Source organism: Acipenser ruthenus, chromosome 16, assembly GCF_902713425.1.
Source record: "Acipenser ruthenus chromosome 16, fAciRut3.2 maternal haplotype, whole genome shotgun sequence".
Classification (NCBI taxonomy): Eukaryota; Metazoa; Chordata; class Actinopteri; order Acipenseriformes; family Acipenseridae; genus Acipenser; species Acipenser ruthenus.
In genome coordinates this window covers 3,763,391-3,787,368 of record NC_081204.1, presented here as the reverse complement: position 1 = coordinate 3,787,368, position 23,978 = coordinate 3,763,391, and the positions used below count along the sequence as shown (strand labels likewise).

Sequence of the window (23,978 nt, the reverse complement as noted above, 5' to 3'; positions counted from 1 at the left end):
TCACTTGATATATATTTGTCTCATCTCATAATTTAGCTGCACCTGAAGATCTAACATTAGCTCAAATTCGATGAGAGGATTCTGTAATATTTAGCCTAACTGTGCTGCCACCTCTTACACCATGCTGCATTCCTTATGATTATCAGAATCAGCTTGTTGCAATTTACTGTAATATTAAATTACTGTATAATCCTCATTATCATACCAGTGCCAGACAGTTCCTATTATACACCAAGCTTTACCTTTTTCAATTCATATGATATATTTACCCTGGCAGTCATCTAATTGAAAAACCAGATGAGGGTGCATGGCAATAGCTTATCAAGCAGACACGCGCGCACACATGCACACACACACACACACTTCCAAGGAAATTTCACTCTAAGAATAGGAGGTGGCTTGGAATTTATTATCAGAGCAATGCTATCATGCAATATTAAATAGTTTGTAAACCACAGACCAAAGGTTGTATGGCTCACAATCATATGAATGGATGAAAAATAGAGGATACAAGTCATTGGTTATAATTAATGAAAACAATGAAATACGTAAACCCCAAAATAGGTTGGACCTTATAATTATTCTGTGTGGTTCGATAGCCGATAGAAAGTAAAACCCAGTCTTCAGCAAATTTACATTTGTATAAAAATTAAAAGAAAACAGTGCTCAGCAGACAGTCAGTCGATACACAAAGAGGATACAAATAGTGGAGTAACATTACAGCACAGCAGACGGCAGAAACAGATATAGAAATGAAGCAAAAGCCTGTGGATAATGCTCACTGACCTTCTGAAACAGAGCAAGACTGAAGTAGGGCAAGTACATAGTGGGCAGAACCCACAAGATAAAGGCATTGCTTGGTTAATGTGCAGGGTGGCTGTACAATCAGTCAGATAAACAGTTGCGTATCTGTTACAGTAATGCATGCATTGGGTGTTGTGTTTCTTCTTTGTAAGATGATATTCCAGTAATAGATTTTTGTAAGAAGCAACACTGATTCTGTAAATGAAACCAGGTTGCTCTGCACACTCATGGAAAACATATTTCAGCTTCATTTAATTAATGTACAATCTGATGAGGAGCTGGAATCAAAAGAGTGGGCATCCCATGAGGGTTAGTAATCTTCTTATTTCTCTGCTCTGCTTAGAAAAGAACTCCTATATTAGACTGGTTAGAAAAACAGACCATACAAGTTACCACTCATCTGCCTGATTATTACAGATTTCAGTCCTTTCAAATCACATCGAAGCAGAGCTTCCTCCTAAAAGCGCTGTGAATAAATAAATCGTTGTAAACACAAATACCCAATTGCACATTTAGATTTGCTCTATTTTCTTCTGAATTCTTTTGAAATCTTGTTTTCCTTGAACTGGTATTGTGACATCACAGGCTCAGGGCTGTTACCATAGTGCCAGAGCTCCAAACAATGACATCCATTTACTGAAGATTGTGAAGTTATAGTACATAAGACTAACTCACACTCTGCAGAGAGACGGACTGATGATAATGGGCTAGATATAAACTAGTAAGAGACTCAGAATTGTAATTGAATGGCTCCTACATACAGTACCAACGTTCTTTATTACATATGTATCTGCGGAGATGTGCCCTGTCCCCACCTCCTGGTCTGTACTCCCTGAGGTCACCAGAGAGGAGCCAGCTGTTCTGGATTTAGGGATACTTCTCTGGGTATATTTGCACACACCCCAGATCTCTACCTACAAGAGGACACAAGAAATGGCCAAGAAAGGAAGGGACAGGCTTAGGAAAGATTGAAAAAGTCACAGCAGATATGAAGAGGAGAGGAGAGGAGCCCCAGTCAAGAAAGAGAATGGTGGGTGAAACTCTAGAAGAGAGAGGAGTTAAGAGAAGACAAAGGGTGAGAAAGATTCTATCCCCATCTCTCTGCTCCCAGAGTAAGAGGGCATTGTGAAGAAGAGTTAGTGTGATGGGATAATGGGGGCTGCATGCTGCTTAAGACAAGGGGGAACCAGAGCCGAGCATGGAAGCAGAGTGCAGAACAGCATTGGGGCATGGTTTTTCGTCATTTCATTTTATTGTTACCTAGCTTGTAATCTGAATGAGTAGGGCTCCCGAGTGGCGCATCCAGTAAAGGCGCTCCTCGCAGGATGTGCCCTATAGCCTGGAGATCGCAGGTTCGAATCCAGGCTATGTCACAGCTGACCGTGACCGAGAGTTCCTAGGGGGCGGCGCACAATTGGCTGAGCACTGCCCGGGTAGGGAGGGCTTAGGTCGGCAGGGGAATCCACGGCTCACCGCGCATCAGTGACCCCTGTGGCCGATAGGGCGCCTGTGGCTCTGCAGCGGAGCCGCCAGATCTGTGTTGTCCTCCGGCACTATAGGTCTGGTGGCATTGCTGTGGATCTGCAGTGCGAAAAATGATGGCTTGGAAGGAGCACGTTTCGGAGGACGCGTGTTCCAGCCTCCGTTTCCCGAGTCGGCGGGGGGGTTGCGAGCGGTGAGCCGGGGATACAGATAATAATTGGGCATGCTAAATTGGGGTGAAAACCGGGGTAAAAATAATTGGCGACGACTAAATTTAAAAAAAAAAAAAAAAAAAAAAATGAATGAGTATAGGATAGCTCTTCTCTCTTACTGCAATTGCAGGTCTCAACCAACAAGCATCTCTCTCAAGGAAAATACTTTGTAATACATTAGCTTGGATCAAATCTTTTCTATTCTTAAACGATGAACAGAAGACAGAACCTAAAGAGTTAAACAGATTTTCCAGTTAAATAAAATCCAAGCTGTAAAGTAGGCATATTATCATCTGCACTGAAGTGGTAAACTATTTGTAATCTATCTATCTAAACTATTCGCATGAAGCGACACATTATTTACACTCCCAGAACCTGTCACTAACAGAACTCCTTATTTAGATCTGAAAAACAAAACAGAATGGATCATAATCTCAATGACTTTAACACTGAATTCTGCTGGTTTAACCTACAGGGGTACAGAGTTGGACTCTAGGCAAGTCGAGAGGGTCTGTTATATATAGGCATTTAAAAAAAAAAAAATTATATATATATATATATATATATATATATATATATATATATATATATACATATACAACTGCTATGCTTCTTGGAAATCAAAAGGTGGCACTTGTGAGTCTCAGTTTTGATGGAGTCGGAAAAACTGCCAAAGGAGAAAGGAATGAGACTTGTCACTCCCCCCCCCAAAACATAACCTTTTCATCAAAATATCAAAATGTTAAGCAAGCAGTGAAAATGTTAACAGTGGCTTTCCGTCACGGTTACATTTTTTGCTAGAATTCAACAAAAGGAAAGACTGAAAAACTGCTCCTCCTATCCCATCGATTCCATAGTCCTTACTAACTACACCTTTCATCATATATCTACACAGGACTGTTTATGCCATTGTGCAGATAGGGACGTGTGAAATAGGTACAGCACGCATACTTTGTATCCAGCAGTGTGCATTCAATTTTCTTAGATTATCTTCTATTGTATACCAGGTTTGCTCCACTGACTTGCTGTTTATAAAAGATACAAGAATATGTAAATGCCTGGAGCTGATGATAAATGAACTCCAGATTGAAAATGGCACTTCATTTGTAATAGGAAAAAGTTTTCTCCCTCTTTAAAAAAAAAAAAAAACAAAAACAAACAAACAAAAAAAAGCTGTATCATATGCTGACCATTGTGGCCCAAGGTCAAACTTTTGCACCTACCGATATTTCTAAAAAAACAAGAAAAGTGAATGTTTCAAAACTAGGTTCTTACCTTGTTTAATAAAATTAATAAACTGCAGTTTGTGTACAAATTAACATAGCAGTCTTTATAGACAGACAATAACAGAGAAATCATCAGCAGAGTCAATAGTGACACTCGCAAGACCCATATTTACAAGCAGAAATGTCTCTGAAAGTACTCACTCAAAAGCACTAATTCTAACTCTGTATCACTTTTCTCCACAAGCTTTCCATAAAGAAGTAACCACATGTACAGTATTTAAACACACTTTTGCTCAGAGACAAAACCAACAATATAAACATGAGGTAAACAAGTTAAAGTATGTATTTTTAAATGCTGTAACAGAACCATATGTCCATGATATTTATTGCACCAGAAATGTGTGTCTTGTCCACAGTTTCCTCAGATATAAATCTGTAATCAAATGAATGGTATTGTTTACCAACTGAATATGGACTTTCATATGCTTTTGATCATCACTACAGATGAGTGCAACCCATTATTTTCTTATAACATTAAAAGCAATAGAAAAAGGGGATGACTTGAGTTGATAAGGAATACTGTTTTATTAGTTTTCTGTCATAACATGTGAATCCATAACAGTATATGGATATGGACGCAATAATTGTTCTGAATATGTGTGGCAAGCATCCTATTAACTGCAGTCAGAGCACAAGCACATCATACAGTATTTTAAAACCTAGGAGAGTCATGCCATTGTGCAGGTTTCCTTTGTGTATTTATACATTTTGAATTGTAGTGCTGATAACATGGCAGTGGTCTCCACACTGCCCTAGCAAGCTGCCTCACCCTCTTACAATGTGAGAGTAATCGTCACCATGACAATCAGAATCTTTAAGGGGCTCCCTGCAGATGTACATTAGTTCTGTGATGCTGTCCACTGGGCCAGGACCACCAGCATTTTTTTTTTTTTAATTGCTGTTGGGCAAATGCAAAACACAAGAAAACTTGTTTGATATTTGCAAACTGAATTAATTACTATTTACTATACCTTAGCAAACAGTCATGTTGCTCTAACCATGACGACAGAAACACTTCTCAGGGTTGTAAGTTGCATGTACACACATTGGCATCAGCCATCGTTCACAGGCAAGGGCTGAGTCAGAGATATTCATTTGTATTACGTCTCTTTAAATATTGTTATAATATCAATGTTTTTTTTTTTCCTCAGGGCAAATTACATTCCTTATTCCTTTCCAAGTTTACATTTACTATCACTTTTAAAATCCCTTCAGCTTCTCTGTGACGAACTACATGTGTCTTCAGTGAAGATGGAAAAAAAAACACAATGGGTTGTTGGGTGGATTTTAGCTGGCTGCAAGACGGATAATGTTTTGTACAGGCTGCCTTGGAATGATTTTAAAAGGACTCGGGTGTCACAGAAAACCTAAAAGTTGTTTACAGCGGAAAGTACTTAGACACAAGCCCAGCCACCTACTGTATCTTTCAGTTCAAAACGCAGTCATTAACCCAAATTACAGCCACCATAAGTTATATATAAACTGCCTATGATTTACTACTGTCTGATCTTTCTGAGTAAAAGCCTCCTAAGCAGCATCGGGATACATTGTTTAATTTGGATTAGTTGCTACTCTTTCTTTATTTACCCCAATAAACAGATCAATGGGTGCTGCTGTTTTCTTTTTTTCCAGCAGATGGTGCTAGTGTATGTTCTGAGATAAGCTCTTTGTTTGTATCAGGTTTTATTTATTTTTTTGTTCAGTTATGGTGTAAAAGTCCGTCACAGATGGAAAAAGCAAAGTTGTAATGTATACTGAGTGTCCTCATATTATCCAGAATAGGTGTACAAAATAATCCCCCTGAAAAATAGAGGAAAAGTAATTTTCTGGCAATTTTTGTATTCATTTCTTCACAGTCCAAATTGCTTTCAAGGATCTAGCTTTTGTTTGCACAGTGAGTGCAGTGATTATATCGTAAACAGATTTTGGAAATAAATACATGACCTGATAGTGCCTGTGCTTTCACAGACAATGGAACCCATTGTGAAGTTAACCTTCAAGTAACCTTCATTAAGAAACACTGTTGGCACAGGGAAATAGTGTTATCCGACTTCATATCTGAAAGCTTCATTTCGAAAGCTGTGGCAATCTAATTGGTTTTATTCAAAAGCACTGTATGCGGTGGAGGGTGACACAAATGACACAAACAGAAAGGACTAGTCAGAAGTAATTCTCTGTTTGTCCATAAGCTCTATACACTTTTACCAATGCATGAATGGGACATTGGGACTTTAACTACAGTACATTCTCCACCTTTGCTTGATGTTCATACTGTAGGGAGGTAATATTACTGTATTATAAGTCATGTTTACAGCACATTAATAGAAGCTATGAGTGGCAACTACACTAAATAATTGTGTTGAGTGTCACACTTCGTTAGTTCTTATATTCCAACAATTTAGATAAGTAACATTAATTACAGTCATTATCGATTCAGTCCTGACTTATAATAGTCATATATTTGTGTTCATCTGCTGCCTCCCTCTAATCATATTGTAAAGTGTGACACAGCTGCTTACCCAACAACAAAGAATACATAAGAAACCACTCTTAACCTATTAATGGATTTTCAGTTTGTATTGATTTTTTACCCAAATATCCTCAGGATTTACAAAATAAATACATTTTTTATGGATTATTACCCAATATTTGGCCCACTCAGGCATGTAAATAATACATTAGGTTTGGTGTTGTAGTGTCGGTGTGCATGTACTTAGACATATAGTTTCTGTTCACACAACTTTAAATCATAATTTTAAAAAAAAACTAAACTGAAACAGGTAACTGTAGTAAGGGCCTGATTTTCAAAGCTTGATAACTTAGATTGTGTACATCTTTAATTAAGTAAATCAAAACATAAGATTAAATGTAAGTTAAAACAAGCAAAGAAAAATACGTTTACCTCAAATGCACTTCCCAAGTGTTGAAAATCAGGCCCTAATACAAGAATGAACATTAATACCAGTGTAATTAATCTGCGTCAAAACATTCGGGGTCCACATTGTTGTGTCCTTGTGGTCCCGAGGATGTTTAAATCAACATGTTTTTCCTGGTTAAACGTAGGAAGCAGGATGAATACCTGAACACTGTCTGGGCTGAGATTGCTTTATGATTTCCATTACACGAGAGTAGATGTTAAAACTTCATGCTGATTTGAACTCGGCTCTCGCCAAGATAAGCACCAACTAAGACGTAGCTTTACAGTAAACTAATGTGATCCATATGTGTCTCCATCCATTTACGTTTCCTTCCATATGATGATGTAGATATCCTTCTGTCTGGTGTTAATGGCTGAAGTGTAATGCTGGCTCCAGGGATCAGCTTATTTTGCCTCCCTGGCGCATCAGCACACACAACGGCTGCGATGCTGGCTCCGGGGATCAACCAAAGTGCGGCCTCCCCAGCGCATCAGCATGACAACCGTCTGGATTGAGCTAAGTAGGGTACATCTCTGGGGTTTTCAAGTGGGCACCTTCCATCCTCAGTGTTTCGTCGACTAGCCCACGACACCTCAAGAGGGCTCGACGGTGATTCTGGCGTCCCAGCATCACCCCCCTCCGTCCCCCACTCAACTCAGCCCAGCTTACTTACCTGTCCCCAGCCAGAATCTTTCCGTCTCAACCACAGCCAGTTGCTGCTCCTCTCTGCTGCTTCAGATAAGTTCTTCACTGTGCGACGCAACTCTTGGCCACTGAATCCGACGTCTCTGAGAAACCGGGTTGTAGAGTGTGCCACAAATCCTCGACAACCCACTTCCACTGGGTAAACCCGAACTCTCCATCCTCGCTGTTCCGCTTCAGTGGCTAGTTGAGCATACCGCAGTTTCTTCCTCTCATACGCCTCATCTACAGCATCCTCCCATGGCACTGTTAACTCTACCAGGTGAACAAGGCGTGCTGATCCAGACCACAAGACAATATCTGGTCGAAGGTTAGTGGTGGCAATCTCAGGTGGAAAAATAAGCCGTTGACCAACATCTGCCAGCATATTCCAGTCTCTAGCAGCTTCCAGTTGTCCTGGGCGAGGATTGGTTTTAACACCTTTTCTTGGTGGTTGCTCTCCTGGGCGGAGGAATGTTGTCTTTTGTGTGTAATGTTTTGATGGAACAGGTGGCAACTTATTGGTCATGTTACGCTTGTCTTCCAATGCTAAGCCCAAACATCGCAGCACCTGGTCATGGCGCCAAGTAAACCGTCCTTGGCTAAGAGCCACCTTACATCCTGTCAAAATGTGCCTTAATGTTGCAGGTGATGAACACAAAGGACATGAGGGATCCTCTCCTACCCAGAGGTTTAGGTTCTGTGGTGATGGGAGAACATCATATGTTGACCTGATGAGGAAACTGATCCTGCTCTGTTCCATTGACCATAGGTCTTGCCAGCCAATCTTGCGTTGTTCCACACTCTCCCATCTCATCCATTCTCCCTGTTTGGCCTGGGAAATGGCCTTTATACACCTCATCCTCTCCTCCTGCTTTTGCACCTCGTTGACTACCAGCTTCCTCCTTTGAGCTGGGGCCGCCTTGTGCCATGTAGGAGGAGTTGAACTGAAACCAAGACCCCCTCTTCCATGCTGAACTTGCCCCATGATATCACCAATTCGAAGGGCAGCCTTTGCATCTTCCACAGCTTTCTTTGCCGCCCACTTTCTTCCAGTTTTCAACACAGGTGCTGCCTCCCTTACGCATTTATCGCGTGACTCTACTAATGTCATTTCCAGTCTGACCTTGGCGCACTTAAACTCCTCGGTTAGAGCAGAGACTGGTAGCTGCAGTATTCCTTTACCATAAAGTCCCACTCTGCTGAGGCAGCGTGGAACTCCCAACCATTTCCTGATGTATGAACTGATTAAAGCTTCCAGCTTCTCTACTGTTGTCAAAGAAACCTCGTACACAGTCAGTGGCCACAGCAACCTCGGCAGTAGACCAAACTGAAAGCACCAGAGTTTTAGTTTACCTGGTAGAGCGCAGCTGTCTATGCTCTTCAACCCTTCCACTGCTTGTTGTCTAACTTCTCCCACACGAACTGTGTCCTTTAGATCCCCGTCGTACCATCTCCCAAGACTCTTCACTGGCTTCTCAGACACTGTTGGTATTGCCTCACCATTATTGAAGAATGTTTTATCTACTACTTTGCCTTTAATTATAGAGATGCTCCTTGATTTAGTGGGCTTGAATTGCATTCGTGCCCATTCAATGTTATTGGTTAATTTGCCCAATAATCGATTAGTGCAGGCTACTGTTGTAGTCATGGTTGTCATGTCATCCATGTATGCTCGAATTGGTGGTAGTCGCATTCCAGAAGCCAAGCGCTCTCCTCCTACTACCCATTTTGATGCCCTAATGATTACTTCCATTGCCATGGTAAAAGCCAGTGGAGAAATGGTGCATCCTGCCATTATTCCAACCTCTAGGCATTGCCATGTAGTGCTGAATTCTGAAGTTGAAAAACTGAATTGCAAATCTCCAAAATAGGCTTTCACTAAATTTGTTATTGTCATCGGTACACTGAAAAAATCAAATGCTGCCCAAAGTAGTTCATGTGGCACTGAACCATATGCATTAGCCAAATCCAGGAATGTCACATGGAGCTCCTTCCTCTCCTTTTTAGCTGATTGAATTTGTTGCCAGATCACATTGATGTGTTCTAAGCAACCTGGGAAACCTGGAATGCCCGCTTTTTGTATTGAAGTGTCAATGAAGCAGTTCTTTAATAGGTAAGCTGACAATCTCTGAGCAATAATGCTGAAGAAAATCTTGCCTTCTACGTTTAATAGGGAAATGGGACGAAACTGACTGATGCTTGTAGAATCTTTTTCTTTAGGTATAAAGACTCCACCTGCTCGGCGCCATGCTCTTGGTACAACCTGTTTTTCCCATGCCACTTTCATCAATTTCCACAGAATTCGTAGAACTCCTGAAGCACTCTTGTACACTCTGTACGGAACTCCATTAGGCCCTGGAGATGATGAAGCCCTTGCTTTTTTCACAGCTTGCTCTATTTCTTTCCACTTAGGTGCACAGTCCTCCATTTGGTATTCTGGTGGATTGATAGGTGGGATGTCTGACGGAATTGACATAGGCTCCTGCCTTTTTGAATCTGTATGTGTTTCCTCCAAATATCTCTCCAGCTCAACCTTAGATGCTTTTAGTGTGCCATTCTTCTCACTGGTGAATAACTTCTTTACAAATTTGAATGGGTCTTTATAAAAGTTAGCTCTCGCACGCTCCTTCTTTTTGTAGCGTTTCCGTAGGCGCTCAGCTCTGCGCAATGTTGCAAGCTTATCTTTTATGACCCTTTGTAAGAGATTGAGTCCCTCCTTCTGACTTTGTTCTGCTCTTCTCCATTGGTTCCTCAGCTGTCTCCTTTCTCTAACTAAGCGTTCAATCTCTTGCTGCCGTCTAGACTTTCCAGGAATAGTTTGTACTTTTTCCTTCCTTTTTTCAACTCCAAACCTCTCACTTCCATATGCGTAGATGATGTCCCCAAATTTATCCAACTTTTTTTCAACTGTTCCACTTAATCTTTCCAATGCAACGCAGAGATCTGTGTTTACTGTGTCCCATGCAGTTTTCTCACAAGCTCTTGGCCATTTAACTCCAGGCTTGTGCCCGTTGAGGTTCTTTTCTCTCTTATGCTGGTTTGTCTGACCGGGTTCACAAGGATCATTAGGTTCATCACTAACTGTGTCCATGCAAGTCCTCCTCACATCTATGACAGGGGTGCTGATGTCCTGCGAACTGTGGTTTGCTTCCTGTCGCTGGATTTCATTCGACTGACTTGACTGACTTCGTAAGAAGTACTGATCAATGCGAGGCCCTTGTCCCTTCTCCCTCAAGCATTTCATTCTCCCTTGATGAATCTTCAAACCCCTGACCGTTGTCGCCTTGCTCCAGCCGCAGACACAAACCTGGAGTTCCATGTCTTTGTTAACTGCAGATCTTGAACTAGTCTTTTGTGAAGTACTCTCCATACTCATATCCGTTTCCGTTCCTAAGTCGTTAACCGTGTTGTCCAACGTTGAGTCATCTTCCGCCCCCGCTCTCGCAGACTCTAGGGGTATTTTTCTCATTTAATTTTCTATTTAGCATTGTTTAATAGCTCTGGGTCTTGTGATTTCATTTCCTGACCCAAACTCATCCATTTTGTACTAGACAGGAACCACCCACAGGTTACAGAGCTTCACAGCTCAGGTACATAGTTCATTAATTGCGCTCTGAATCAGGCAGCGGGTGCTGGTTTCACAGAGAGTGGTGTTCTATTAGCACACTTACAACACTGATAAATTTGTGATCTTTGCTGGCTTTTAGAGTGTGTGACAACTGGGCTGGTGTAGCCGAATGCTAGTCTTTCCAATCATTATATCGTACATCAAACAGATTGAGGCAAGTTCATTGGAAATAGGAAAGTTGTGAAGCAGGTGTGTTGCTAACAGCGATGGATGTCTTTTTAGGTAATTGATTAAAATAGCATTGACAATCAAACCCAGGATCTCATTAAGTAAGGTATGAACTGCTGTACAGTACAGGTTAAGCAAGCTTTCTGCAAAGTCAAGCTGATGCACCTCAGGGTTCACCTGAAATACCACCCCTGCTATTCAGTCCCAAGCAGAGACTCACAATGTCAATTGTTCCAGAGCAAAATACTCTAGGACCATCCTTTTCTCTAGGAGCATTTATACTGTAGATACAATTAATCCTAACCTCAAATCACAATTGTGCCAGCAAACCTTTAACTTAATTTTATCCTGAACATTGCTCTTCGGCTGAAATTTCACTTCTCTAAAGTACAGCAATCCCCTATTCCTAATCAATGGACACTGATGTTGCCAAGCAACCACCTTTAATGACAATTTGTGACATCTAAGCACACTAAGCGGGCTGCATAGATGGCTTCTGACAGTGTAGATCTGCTCTTACTTTATTAAAAATAACACGCAAAAAACCATAAGCATATGGGCTTGTCAATAGAGTTTATATTGGTTTTGAGCTCAAATGAAATTTAAAAAGAATTAGGGAGATGTATTTAGTTTGGATGACGCAGAGCGAAACCACAAGGACATCAAAAACATGTAAAGGCATATCAGAAGTTACCTGATGTATGGTCCTGAGTTGTGTGTTCAGCTTATTTACTGTAACCTATCTGTATTATTATTATTATTATTATTATTATTATTATTATTTTATGTTATCTTCCGAGCAGCTTTATTTTGATTCAGTGTCAGGCTTTTATCATCAGTAGAGTTTGTAGCAAAGAATAAATTCCCCCTGAGATGACAGACTGGTCTGCCTGTTTTGTCCAGTGTGTTATAGACCATGCCTATGGACATCGAAGCTATCTCTCCATACAGTTTATTTAGATGTAAAAAAAAACAACACAACGACAAGCCCTTGAAAGAGTTGAAAAAGATTCAGATAGAAGAGCTTTGAGAATCTGGTCCAATGTGTTATTGAACTAGTCTATGTGGTTAATAATTTAATCCTAATCAAGTAACATTGTCTACTGTAAAAAGTTAATTATACAGTACATTTTAAATCAGTGCTATCGACTAAGGATAATTCAGTTTTGTCTCGCATTAATTATGTAGTAAATCCTGTTTCTTGGTGTGTGTATGCGTAGAGCCTAGATACATTTATTTTAATATTAAAACATAACAATAAAAGTAAGTATCCAATATTTTTAGAATACTTTGATATAAAGGCTTTTTGCACCATGATTCTTAGAATGAACATGGACATTCTGAATTGGAAAGCTTATCCTTTATTACTTATCAGGCCTTTACAATTCCATAACATTGTAGAATGAAAGTGCAGTGAATAGATATTTTGAAATATGACCATCAAGGTCATCTGTTTACAGTCATACCATTTGTGTCTTGCATTGTTCCGTCATCATGGGATTTTTTGAATAGTCTGTACAGCCCACACATTTTAAAAAAAGAACTGTAACTAATAAACAAATGAAAAACAAGGACATGCTTTCTGTAACTAATAAACAAATGAAAAACAAGGACATGCTTTTTCATCAAACTTTAGGAAGCAAAGAATTGGAATCAAGAAAAGCCAGGTCATCATCATTCCACAGATTAAAAAATAAATAAATAAATAAATAAATAAATAAATATATATATATATGTATGTATGAACAACAATAATAATTGGAATGTAAAAATACATTTCTACATCTCTAAAGTACACACAATATCAGTGAGCCACAGTTTGAAAATCTTTCATTACTGAGTCCACAGAGGCGAACTGCAGTTTTTATTAGCAAGCAGAGATTGGCAGTCTTAGCCATTAACTAGATTGAAGAATGAGGCCATAAAAGGGAACTCTCCAGACAGTTCCTGTGTGCTGTTGAGCTGATGTGGTATCTCAGTGTGCTAGCTTGTTTCATTGACATGTCTCGGCTGCAGAGTTATTTAACATGCTGTGCAGGCTGGTTATAAACCCTCAGAGACGGCTTCATCTCACTTTACGAGTGCCCATGACCAGTGATGGACAGAACTGAACTTTGTCACGAGTATAGGTGTGGAGTCAAGTCCTTCACATGCAGGAGCATCAAGGCCTTCTGCACTTACTAACATTATGAGTCATAACTACAGTAAACTTGTTTCTGTATGGGTGGCATGTAAATGGTTATGCATGTGCAACATTGTGATTCTCACCGAACATTCCATATGGAGTCTCTATCATTAACTATTTCAGGCAAACTTGCCAATTTACAAAAAAAGTTGAATAATTTTATCCCAAAGTTGAGATCCCCTTTACCAAGCTATTGCAATTACCAATTCATGGCAATTCCCAATTGTGGTATATAAAAAGTAACCCTGCCGAGCCCAATTACTGTGTATACTGACAATCCCTCCCCATTGCACCCTCTCAACTGCCTCTGCTCTGTAGACAACAGACCACCCACAAAACACAGACTGTATCGGGACTATCCACACAGTGTTGCGGTGTAAGGTGTCCACATTCCTTTCCTCAGCTTCACATACAGTAATCACTGAAATCTGGGCACCCAGCGAAGGCTTGACTCAAAGAGAAGGGCATCAGTTGACAAGTAAGAGCAGCTGAGCTAAATCATCCGGTAGGCTACTTTTTGCCAAATGATTACTGCAATGGGCAAATAAACAAGTACTGACTGAAATAAATACTTGACATGTGGTATGTCTACTTGTGCTGTTTGTGTTACTGGGATCAAAATTAACTATGGCAAAAATATAGCAAATTGCATAATATTAAAAGACACTCATAATACACGCTTTCCTCGTTTTTGCGTACCTGCCAGTATTTTTTTTATTGTCTGGCCTAAAAGATTACAACTACTGCATTCCAATCAAGCTCAAGTTCTATAAATTACATGCTTCCATATTCTATACACCTTCTATGCATGTTTATGTTACAGTAATTACCCAGAAACAAAATCAAAACAGGGCAATTAGTCGCTGGAAAGAAATCCTTCGACTACACCTTTGTTCTAAGCAGTGTGCACTATTTAATTTGCATGTATAATCCTAATTAATTATTAGATGGAGCAATCTAATCACAATGCTGAACAGTAAAGTGGGTGACTACAGGTCAGCATAGAGCCACACAGGACTACTTCAACATGATTTCTCTTTTGATATAGCTTACTAAAACACAAAACACAATCTGCTTTTCATGTTTTGTTTTTTTTTTGCTGTGTTGTGTCGTTAAGCTATTATATATATATATATATATATATATATATATATATATATATATATATATATATATATATAAGCAATAAGACCCGACACAGAGGGCATTGCCAGGCATTATACTGTTTGGGTAATGGGGCCCAAGACGAAGTCAAGGGCGATATTACAACCAAACGGTCGTGTAATGCCTGGTAATGCCCGATGTGGAGGGTCTTACTGCTTATATACTTCAATGTTACAGCACAATTAACTATAACTTCTATTGACTTTAACTGCATTTTTAGGTTTTCCTTTTTTGCCACGTATCCTGCCACATAAGCACTCTAAAATGAACCATTTCCTTGGTAATTGATTTGAATATTTCCAGAAATCGAGCAGTTATAAATGCTTCCAGGAGAGTTGCCTAGTACTTGGACAGCAGAAGCAGTGCGACCTTCGGAAGAGCTTGATGAAGAAACCGGTTCATTTTGCCCGACAGTACTTCTCTCTGTATTACTTACAGCGACTGTGGACATCTCAGAGGTGCTCGTATTTTCCGAGATGTTTTGATTTAGCCGTTCCTCAATTGACATCTTATTAAAAAGGTTGAAATTTACTTTAAAACGACATTTTGTTAATAGCTGATGGAGTAATTTTGTTTGACTTGTTTTTGTGATGCGGTTACAAAGATTCTAAGGGCATATATCAGGGATTATATCCCCCTAGCTCAACCGTACTTAGAATGCTAGGAATCTTTCCATTGAAGTATATATATATACACACATACATACACACACACACACACACACACACACACACACACACACACATACATACACATGCCTTATGGTCGGCACCTCTTTTTGGAAAAAGCTTTGCTGTGCATGAATGCTTTTTAAGATGATATATATTATGTCTTGATGTTCATATTTAACTTGGGGGCACATAGAACCAGTGCTATTAGTTCAAAGCATAAAGAAATAGACAATTCCTGCCTCTGATATATAGGTCAGTTGGCAATGAAGGGAACAATACTGTAAATGTGGGATTTGAGTAAACAGTATCCACTAGTGAGCTTTGTTTCTTGTGGCACAGTATTACACATGCATTACTTTGTATATCTTTTTTTATATAAATCCTAAATGTAGCTTGTTCAACATCAAGGCACATGTATCTATATGAAACACAGCCGAGTTAGTTTGGTGGTGGCCAGCTACCTGTCCTACTGTACTGCAAGTAATGCACAGTGAGAGAGATGACAGTTTAATTTGAAGAGTTTCAGCTTTAAAAACAGACCTTTGATTTGCTACTTTGTACTTAAAAGCATGGAACAAATTGAGTGAAAAGGACAAATACAGTATATTCCATTCTGTGAGAATATATGCTGTAAATGGCATTGACAGATTATGGTTTGATGTTTTCTGTGAAATCCTTTGTCATGTGTTTTAGATACAGTTTCCTTTTAAGACAAAACTACTTCGTATTGGCCTTGGGAGATTGTTAAGCATCCAAAAAAGATTTAACACCAGTGCTAGTTTCAAAGACTAGCCGGCATTCCACTGGTAGGAGTACAATCTTGTAGACACAAAGAAGAAATGATTACTGGCAGGTCCCCCTATTACAAACCAAATTAGATGAACCAGTGTAGGGGGTACTGGTCCATAGTCATACAGCTTTAACTCAAGTAAATTACATATATATATTTTTAAGTCTGTTTTGATGGATTAAATAAAAGTTTCATATGGATGTAACCTTTCCACCAAGCTGTTGTTGAAGACACAGTTTCATGAGCATCAAACTTTATCTTCTCACAACAACTTATCTGAACTGTTCCATCGAGACCCGGTTTCACAGCTGTATGAGCATCTCAATAGAAACCCACTCTTGTAGGTGGATGGATAATGAATCCCCTTCCCAATTCAGTGAATGGACACATCTCCAGATAAATCTACAGACACAATTGACAGCAGTGTGAAGAAGCTTGGCCCCATGCCCATCTGAGATGTACCAGGGCAGAGGACAGCAGATGGGTTCCATCACCAGCGCTGTTAATCCCTCACCTTTCACCGGAACAGAAACATCAAATCAATTACTATGCCTGCTGGTGCTCAAATACTGTACATGTCTGTATCGCACACACACACACACACACTCTCTCTCTCACACACCATAATATAACATAACAGGAATACAACACGATATCTGGAATATATTTAATACTATTCTCTGTTTTTAAAACCAGCAATGGTAATTACTCATTTTAAACAGGCATTTAAAAAAAGATTGCTTGGGGACATTAAATAGGATTTCTAGAACATGCTAAGCAAGAGTTTGTAACAAAATATACATATATTTCACAGCTCTCACTTAATAGATTCATAGACATTTTAATTTCCAGATTCACACACCAATCGCAATGTTCAAGGACAGACTCACTATAGCCATTTTTACTAAATTAAATACAAGCACCAACACAAGTCACTTACACATGATGCAGCACCGTCACAACTGAATAGACAGACCAGTTCACCTTTATGACCATCAGTTCCATTCTGTTTCAAAACTGTTTCAAAAGCATCTATTAATTGTATTGATTTCTATAGTAATACCAGCAGTTCAGACAGTAAAGACAGTATTTTATAATGGAGAAAAAAAGCTTCACATTGTGCTAGCAGGCACTGCTCAACATATAGAAGCTATTTACTGTATTAATCCATATAAATGAAATACTTTGTGTAAAGGAAAGGGCCAATTTCCAATACAGTATATATAATAGTGGCATTTAAAATAACCATTTGGGATTTTCTGTAAATCTAATGGTGAAACTGGAACCACAAACGAAAACATACTGTCTACTTAAATATGTGTTTTTGATTTATTTGGGTTTTTATTTTATTTGGAACTGACAGTTGGAAGTAATTCTTAGGTCTTAAAACTAAATCATACTCTTTATGCTCCATATAACGGGGACACAACCATATGTTCATCAACCCAACATGACAACGCTCGAATGAAAAGGAGTGCACCCAATGAGAAGAATCCCACGAATACAACAGCAATGGGTTAATTACCAGAACCTTCAGACAGTCGTTCTTAGACTGCAACATTCTGTGACCCAAGATCACTGAACATGATTCATAACTGTATGGACCTCTGCTTGGGGACTAATGGGGATTCATGCCCACAGCAATGAAAAAGAGACACCTGCTGCATCTCTTTATTTACGCTATTAACATCACTTTACATCCAATATCCAGACCTGAGGTCACACAGACAGGCTTTTGAGACACACTTCATTAGATACAGTGTTTTTACTAATTGTGAACTATCTTCTCAGTATCTACAGTGTTGAATTCCTCTTTGCTATACCACAGTTAAGAGGTGCTCTTATCACCCTGATACTATGAATTTCCATTGGTTGATAGATCTAAAATTGTCATGGCTTGCTGCACAGCTCAATGAAAAAATGTAGAAAGACTGACATTACCCAGATGTAGACTTCCACCTGCTACAGGGATACATTCTTCTGTCTGGTGGTTCCTTGACTTCGGTTGGTAAAGAAGTGTGTCTTCTTTAAGGGAAAAAAGAAGATAAAAACAGATTCAGCTCATAAAATCGCTACAGAGAACTGGTGGATTCTTATTCTGAGTATGATAAAGGAAGAGGGTGTCAGCTTGAAACTGGGTGTATCCAGTCTCGCTTGCCTTTTTTTTTTTGTAAACATATCATAAGAAAAGTCAACAAAACTGCTACACAATAGTCATGTCATTCGTTTTGCATATTTACAGGTTACTGGTTATAATGAGATGTACAAAGAAGACAAAATTAAGCTCTATTCAGTGGAAGCCCAACCGCAGTCAAGCAACAGAACCAGGACTCCAGAGAAACATTGACACATGTACAGTAATAGAGCTACTTCCTATACTGTACTGGGAAGAACTGACAGAAATCGAAGATTTGCTCATCTGAACTAAACAAACATTAGAATGAATGTTTCTGAAAATGATGGCTCGCGTTACAACAGCTTTGAACAAATCTGCTACACAAAGGACTGTGCATTTTCCATAACATGTAGATCCTGCAATGCAGATGCTGTGATACAACAGATAATGTGTGTGAGGAGAGCTATTAACTACACATGCAAATGAGTCTGACCCTTTTTTATACCGCGGTGAAAGAGTACATTTTTGTCACCAGTTCACTCCCAGTTAGGTTTGCCACCTGACCCTGCATCATCCCGGTTTTGAGAAAGGTGTCCCGGGAATTCAATATGCCTTCCCAGGACACTACATGCCAGTACCATAACCCCGCCCCCTTTTCCGTTCGGTCTCGTTTTTTTGTCCCTCAGGAGGTGGCCTCCCTACTCCCACTTCTATGTACTTGTCTAACTAAATATTTAAGTGACTAAGTCATTAAGTAGCAATCAGTTTTAAATTTTTTTACAACTTTTTTTGTTGTAAATTTTATGGATTGATAACTTTTATACTGAAGCAGCATTGTAATCCTTAAGAAGAGTACATTTCTTTGACCTATGGACTTTCCACATTATCATCATACAGAATCATTTTGTTAAAACATGCCAGCTGTGACCATAGTATAGCTTTTACTTGCACAGTGAAATGTTAAAGTCCCAGATGAAATGAGGAAAGCAAATCCAATTTTTATTCCACAATAAAAAAGCAAAGAGCTGACAGAAAACGACAAGTACAGTATTTCAGTGTTTAGTAGCTGGAAATCTATTCAGAGAAGTATGATACAAGGGAATTTATAAGGTAAAGTAGACTGAATACCCTGTAACTAGAGCAAATGGTACCAAGACCATGCATTGAAATGGTTAAAACAATGTGAAGTTGATAAGGTAAAGGTTTATTGGACAACAACAATATTGGAACTTGACTATAAAATAAACACCTGTGTAAACATCTGCATAGCAATTGTATTGCTAGTGTAATCTCCAATTTAAAAAATGTAACAGCTCTAACAATTGCAATGCCTTTAAACTTTCATCAGAAACCCATTCCTGTTTGTGCCAAATAGCTGACGACAGTCCCTGGTGTGACATCAATGTTATGTGGTCGAAACAGAATGACAAAACATGCTAATTCTGCCTTTATTAAAACTCTCCTGGACCTCTGCAGTAACTAAGGAGCATTTTACAACCAGCACCCTTCTGCTATTAAAACTATCATCACAACAGAAAACCTAACAGGTATCTTCTTTTACACAACCCTGTAAAACATGGGTTTAAATGATTTAAAAACTGTGCTAGGGTAAGTATTTTATTTGATACTCTTATGTCTATATGTTTATGTGTCATGCCTTTACAATACACTCAGGAAGACTACAGAGCAAAGACAAAAGCAATCAGAAATCCTAACTGCTTCACTGGTGAATGCCATGTGTCCAGTTTACATTAATCCTGGGGAAGGGGTATAACCCCTTCAGCCACTGTGTACCCGACTGTACCACATTAAAGTTTCCCATCTACGTATCTATTTTATAATGCATATATGTTGTTGTGAGTTTTGTGAGTAATGCAATATTATGCAAATGCCACTATGAACAAAATACAGGGTGTCTGCACAATGCCTTCACCTTCACCCCTTTATAGTATTAACTAATCATCAGAAACTCAAGATTATATATTTGGTCACGTTATTAATCTGCCCTTTTCATTTGGAAAATGTAGCTATTGCACGGTTTTCAATAGGGATTCTGCAGACTTTGTTATACCCTCTATGGAAAACCTAGAGGTTCGTGATCCAATTAAATTAAACAACTCCAATGCAAAGTTATCTACTCTTCATCACATTAAACAAATTATTCTGTTACAGCTGTGAAATACTCCCAATATCAGAATCCTATTTACTGCAAAAGCGTTCACTAATTCTCTTATTTTAGCAGAAGCCATGACTAATGTAAAAGCTAATTGAATGGAAGCCCATTCCATTGACTGCAGGTTTTTAGTTATTCAATTATTAATTTCCAATGGTTATTCATATTTATTTTATGTACTGTAGATCCTCATAGTTAACCATGGATACTCAGCAATGGAAAAGGCACATTTTATCATCACCCCAATCTTACTATACTGAAAATTCTGTGCAGTAAATAAAATAAAATCTGTTGTTTGCACTAATTCACGCCATGAAGAGTGTCTGTAGGGGCCTGACGTTTATTTACAGGGACTGTATCAAGATGTACCTAAGTTTTAAAATAACTAGTCATCTGTGTAAACACAATTCAAGGACAAATCAGCTTTGCACCTCAGCGACCCACAGCTCACAGTAATAATCCTTGATGTCAAGAGGCTAAACCCCAGGGTGATTTCTTCCATGTTTCTGTAAAGCTTTCTGTTATCACTGGAAAGCAGGTTCTGTGTTATATAAGTCTGTTTACCAAACCCTGAATGGTATGTGGGTTCAAAATGACTTATTTAGTCAAGAAAGTTTCTATCACAAATAGCTATTGGGTTGTTTCAGGCTATTTATTTATTTATGTATGTATTTCGTTTTTTTTTTTTTTTTGCAATCCATTAACTAACTGGTGGTGGTGATGGCACCATCACCAGTAAGAATCAAACACAGAACCTTGCAGCATTTACACCTTTCTAAGCGGAGCTATTTAAACAAAATGACCTTCAACATACTGGTATAATAATAATAATAATAATAATAATAATAATAATAATAATAATCTTTATATAGCGCCTTCCATAGTGGACTACCATCACAAAGCGCTTTACAAGATACAAGACTAGGGTGTGTGAACTATGCATCAGCTGCAGAGTCACTTACAACAACGTCTCACCCTAAAGACAGAACACAAGGAGTTTAAGTGACTTGCACAGGGTCACACAATGAGTCAGTGGCTGAGCTGGGATTTGAACCGGGGACCTCCTAGTTACAAGCCTGTTTCTTTAACCACTGGACCACACAGCCTCCTGATATCCACAACCACACAGGTATCTGGTATCTGTATACCAAAAAGAAACTGTGATGCCCCCAGTCAAGTTTTCCTTCATTTAGAGACACCAAAGCTCAATGTAATAACTGTAATTAATACAGCCAACAGTATTAAAGCTCAATATGTTTTATTAACATTGACACACAGTGCTGTGCCTACAGCGTGCAACGATTAATTTCACCCAACAGTACAGCTAATTATCCCAGGAATGATGTTAGAAATTAAAGGTATATTATCTGCTACCACTGTGTAATGATTCTTGATCTTTCGGGTCTTGCTCGAACTAGTGTGACAAAAAACTACATCTACGGCAGGAGGCCGTCATATTTAACACCATTTTGGCAGCAATCAGGCGAAGTTGAAAAGATTAACAGTAAAAGAAAGTAAAGTGCCTTAAAAATCAAATGCCTTTATTCAGTACACGCAAGTAAAAGCAATACATATAAAGTGCATAGGTAGAAGCTGTACAGTAGACTGTCTGCAAACAGATCAAAGTGTTTCTTCTTAGCTTCATCACATGACAGCAGGCAATATATTCCTGTGTCACTGAGCAACAATCTTGTATAATCCCTCAATAATACTGGCACACTGACGTCGGGAGATCAAACTTGAGTATACTGTAAATGGCTGGCTGATTAGCAGTAGGTTTCCATTTCTCTTTGTGGAAGATCAGATTTTAACTCTCAGACCAACACACACACACACACACACACACACACACACACACACACACACACTGTAAATCATAAAATTCAATCACTGTACAGGCTTACCGACTGCAAAGCAATTTGTATTGATGTGGGAAGTTATTCTGTGAGAATCTCTAAAGATATTGTGTGTCTGTAGACTATTCTTTAATTCACTAAACTTGAACTGCACTGTTTATTAAGAGTGCTATTCCAGGCTGTATGTACTATTGATGTAATCCCCTTGTTTCAAGACTTTACTTGGTGCATACAGTACACAAATTATACAACACATACCATGTAACCCTTGATAATACGCTTCAGCTATCCTCAAGCTTAACAAAACAAAGAAACTAGTACTGATTACATATATTACAGTACATAATCAACACAAAACCTCATAAAAACAACAACAGTACAAACTGGACACAAGTCTGTAGTAAAATAGTACTGTAAGGGCTTATTTCCAGTTAGGCCACAATTGACAGACACCACTAAACTCTTGGATTCAATTACAATCCTTCACATCTGGCTACAGAACTTGAAGGTGAAACCTAGCTATTTTCCGATTTCAACACAATTTAGCTAATCAGCTAATTTCAAGTAACAGGCAGGTTCAGACTTCAGACGTGGGCAGCATAGCGCTCGCACAGGCTTCAACAATGCAGAATTTAAAGTGGACTGACTTGCTTTCTTGCTTACTTTTTTCTTGTTCTGCAAATTGTAAAACACAGTAGATGTGCAGTAAACAAATTACAAAGAAGTGAAAAGGTACAGTTACCAAAAACCCTGTGTCTGTTTAACAGCCAACTTTCACTACTGCTAATTGTTAAACATACTGTATATCGCAATACAACAGTTTCATAAAAATTACTAAGATTTCTGGCATCTAATTTCAAGCATCATAGAGCAGTAAATTCAGAATCCATGATTACATTAGCAACAATCCCCTCATATGCATTCTGCAATCTGACATGTTTATCTTAGCATGCCTGATATATAGTATACCCCACTTTGTATTCATTCTGCACTGGCTATCACATCTTTTCTGGAAAGTCTTTCTTGACAGGTATGCTATTTTTCAATCCTCTTTGTAGAATACTTAAGATGTGGTGCTTAAACACCTTAACAGTTTCCGCATACTGATTTGTTGTTTTTTCTTCAAAACTGGCTTTGCATAGTGATTGCAAACATGCACTGTTATGTACTATAGGTAATATGTGTCTGTGACTTGTTACAGAAAGGAATTCAGGGCTGCCAGATAAAGCTGATCATTTTTAGAAACCCTATAAATGAAAAAGGAAAGGAAAAACAAAGGAAAGTGTGAATAAGTTCAACAAGCCACTGCTTCAACTGCTTTTCGGTAATTTTTCTCTAATTATTCTGTATACAGCTTCATTCATTGTTTACTTTATACATTCATAGTAAATGTATTACAGCTAAACTCAGCATCAGCATCTGATTTATGCATTAATTTGCAGCTATAGTGTATTTTCTTTCATGACACATTTGATGAAACACATTACTCTTTCACCTATTTTGTATTACAGTTAATTTTTAAACAGCTTATTGACCAGCCAGTGCCTTTACTTTCAAGTAATTCATCCTATCACACAGTCGTGCTATTTATAGCATACCAAGTTCAATACTGTTAAAAAATGAATGACAATGAACCTTCGCTTTGGTTGAAGAAGGAGAATCACGCTGTCACTGAACAAGCAGACTGATTGTAAATGACTGCGTTTACGCCTAATTGTTTAACCATTACCAGCAAGTCATCATATTCATAAAAAACACAGACTTTAGCATTGAATATCTGTTAAATAAGAAAATACAAACAAAAAAAGCTATTGGATTTCAAAAGCGGAAACTAATTGAGG

The 23,978-nt window shown here is 38.7% G+C and overlaps 1 protein-coding gene across 2 annotated transcripts in view; it reads right to left on the bottom strand.

The window, feature by feature from the left end:
- The window catches only part of LOC117412175 (IQ motif and SEC7 domain-containing protein 1-like), a 164,908-nt gene that overhangs the window by 106,801 nt on the left and 34,129 nt on the right, over window positions 1-23,978 (bottom strand). For both annotated transcript variants that reach the window (XM_058988457.1, XM_058988452.1), the window contains exon 3: window positions 17,934-18,017. In XM_058988457.1, coding sequence (XP_058844440.1) covers window positions 17,934-18,017 — 84 coding nt within the window. The remainder of the gene's footprint in view (window positions 1-17,933; window positions 18,018-23,978) is intronic.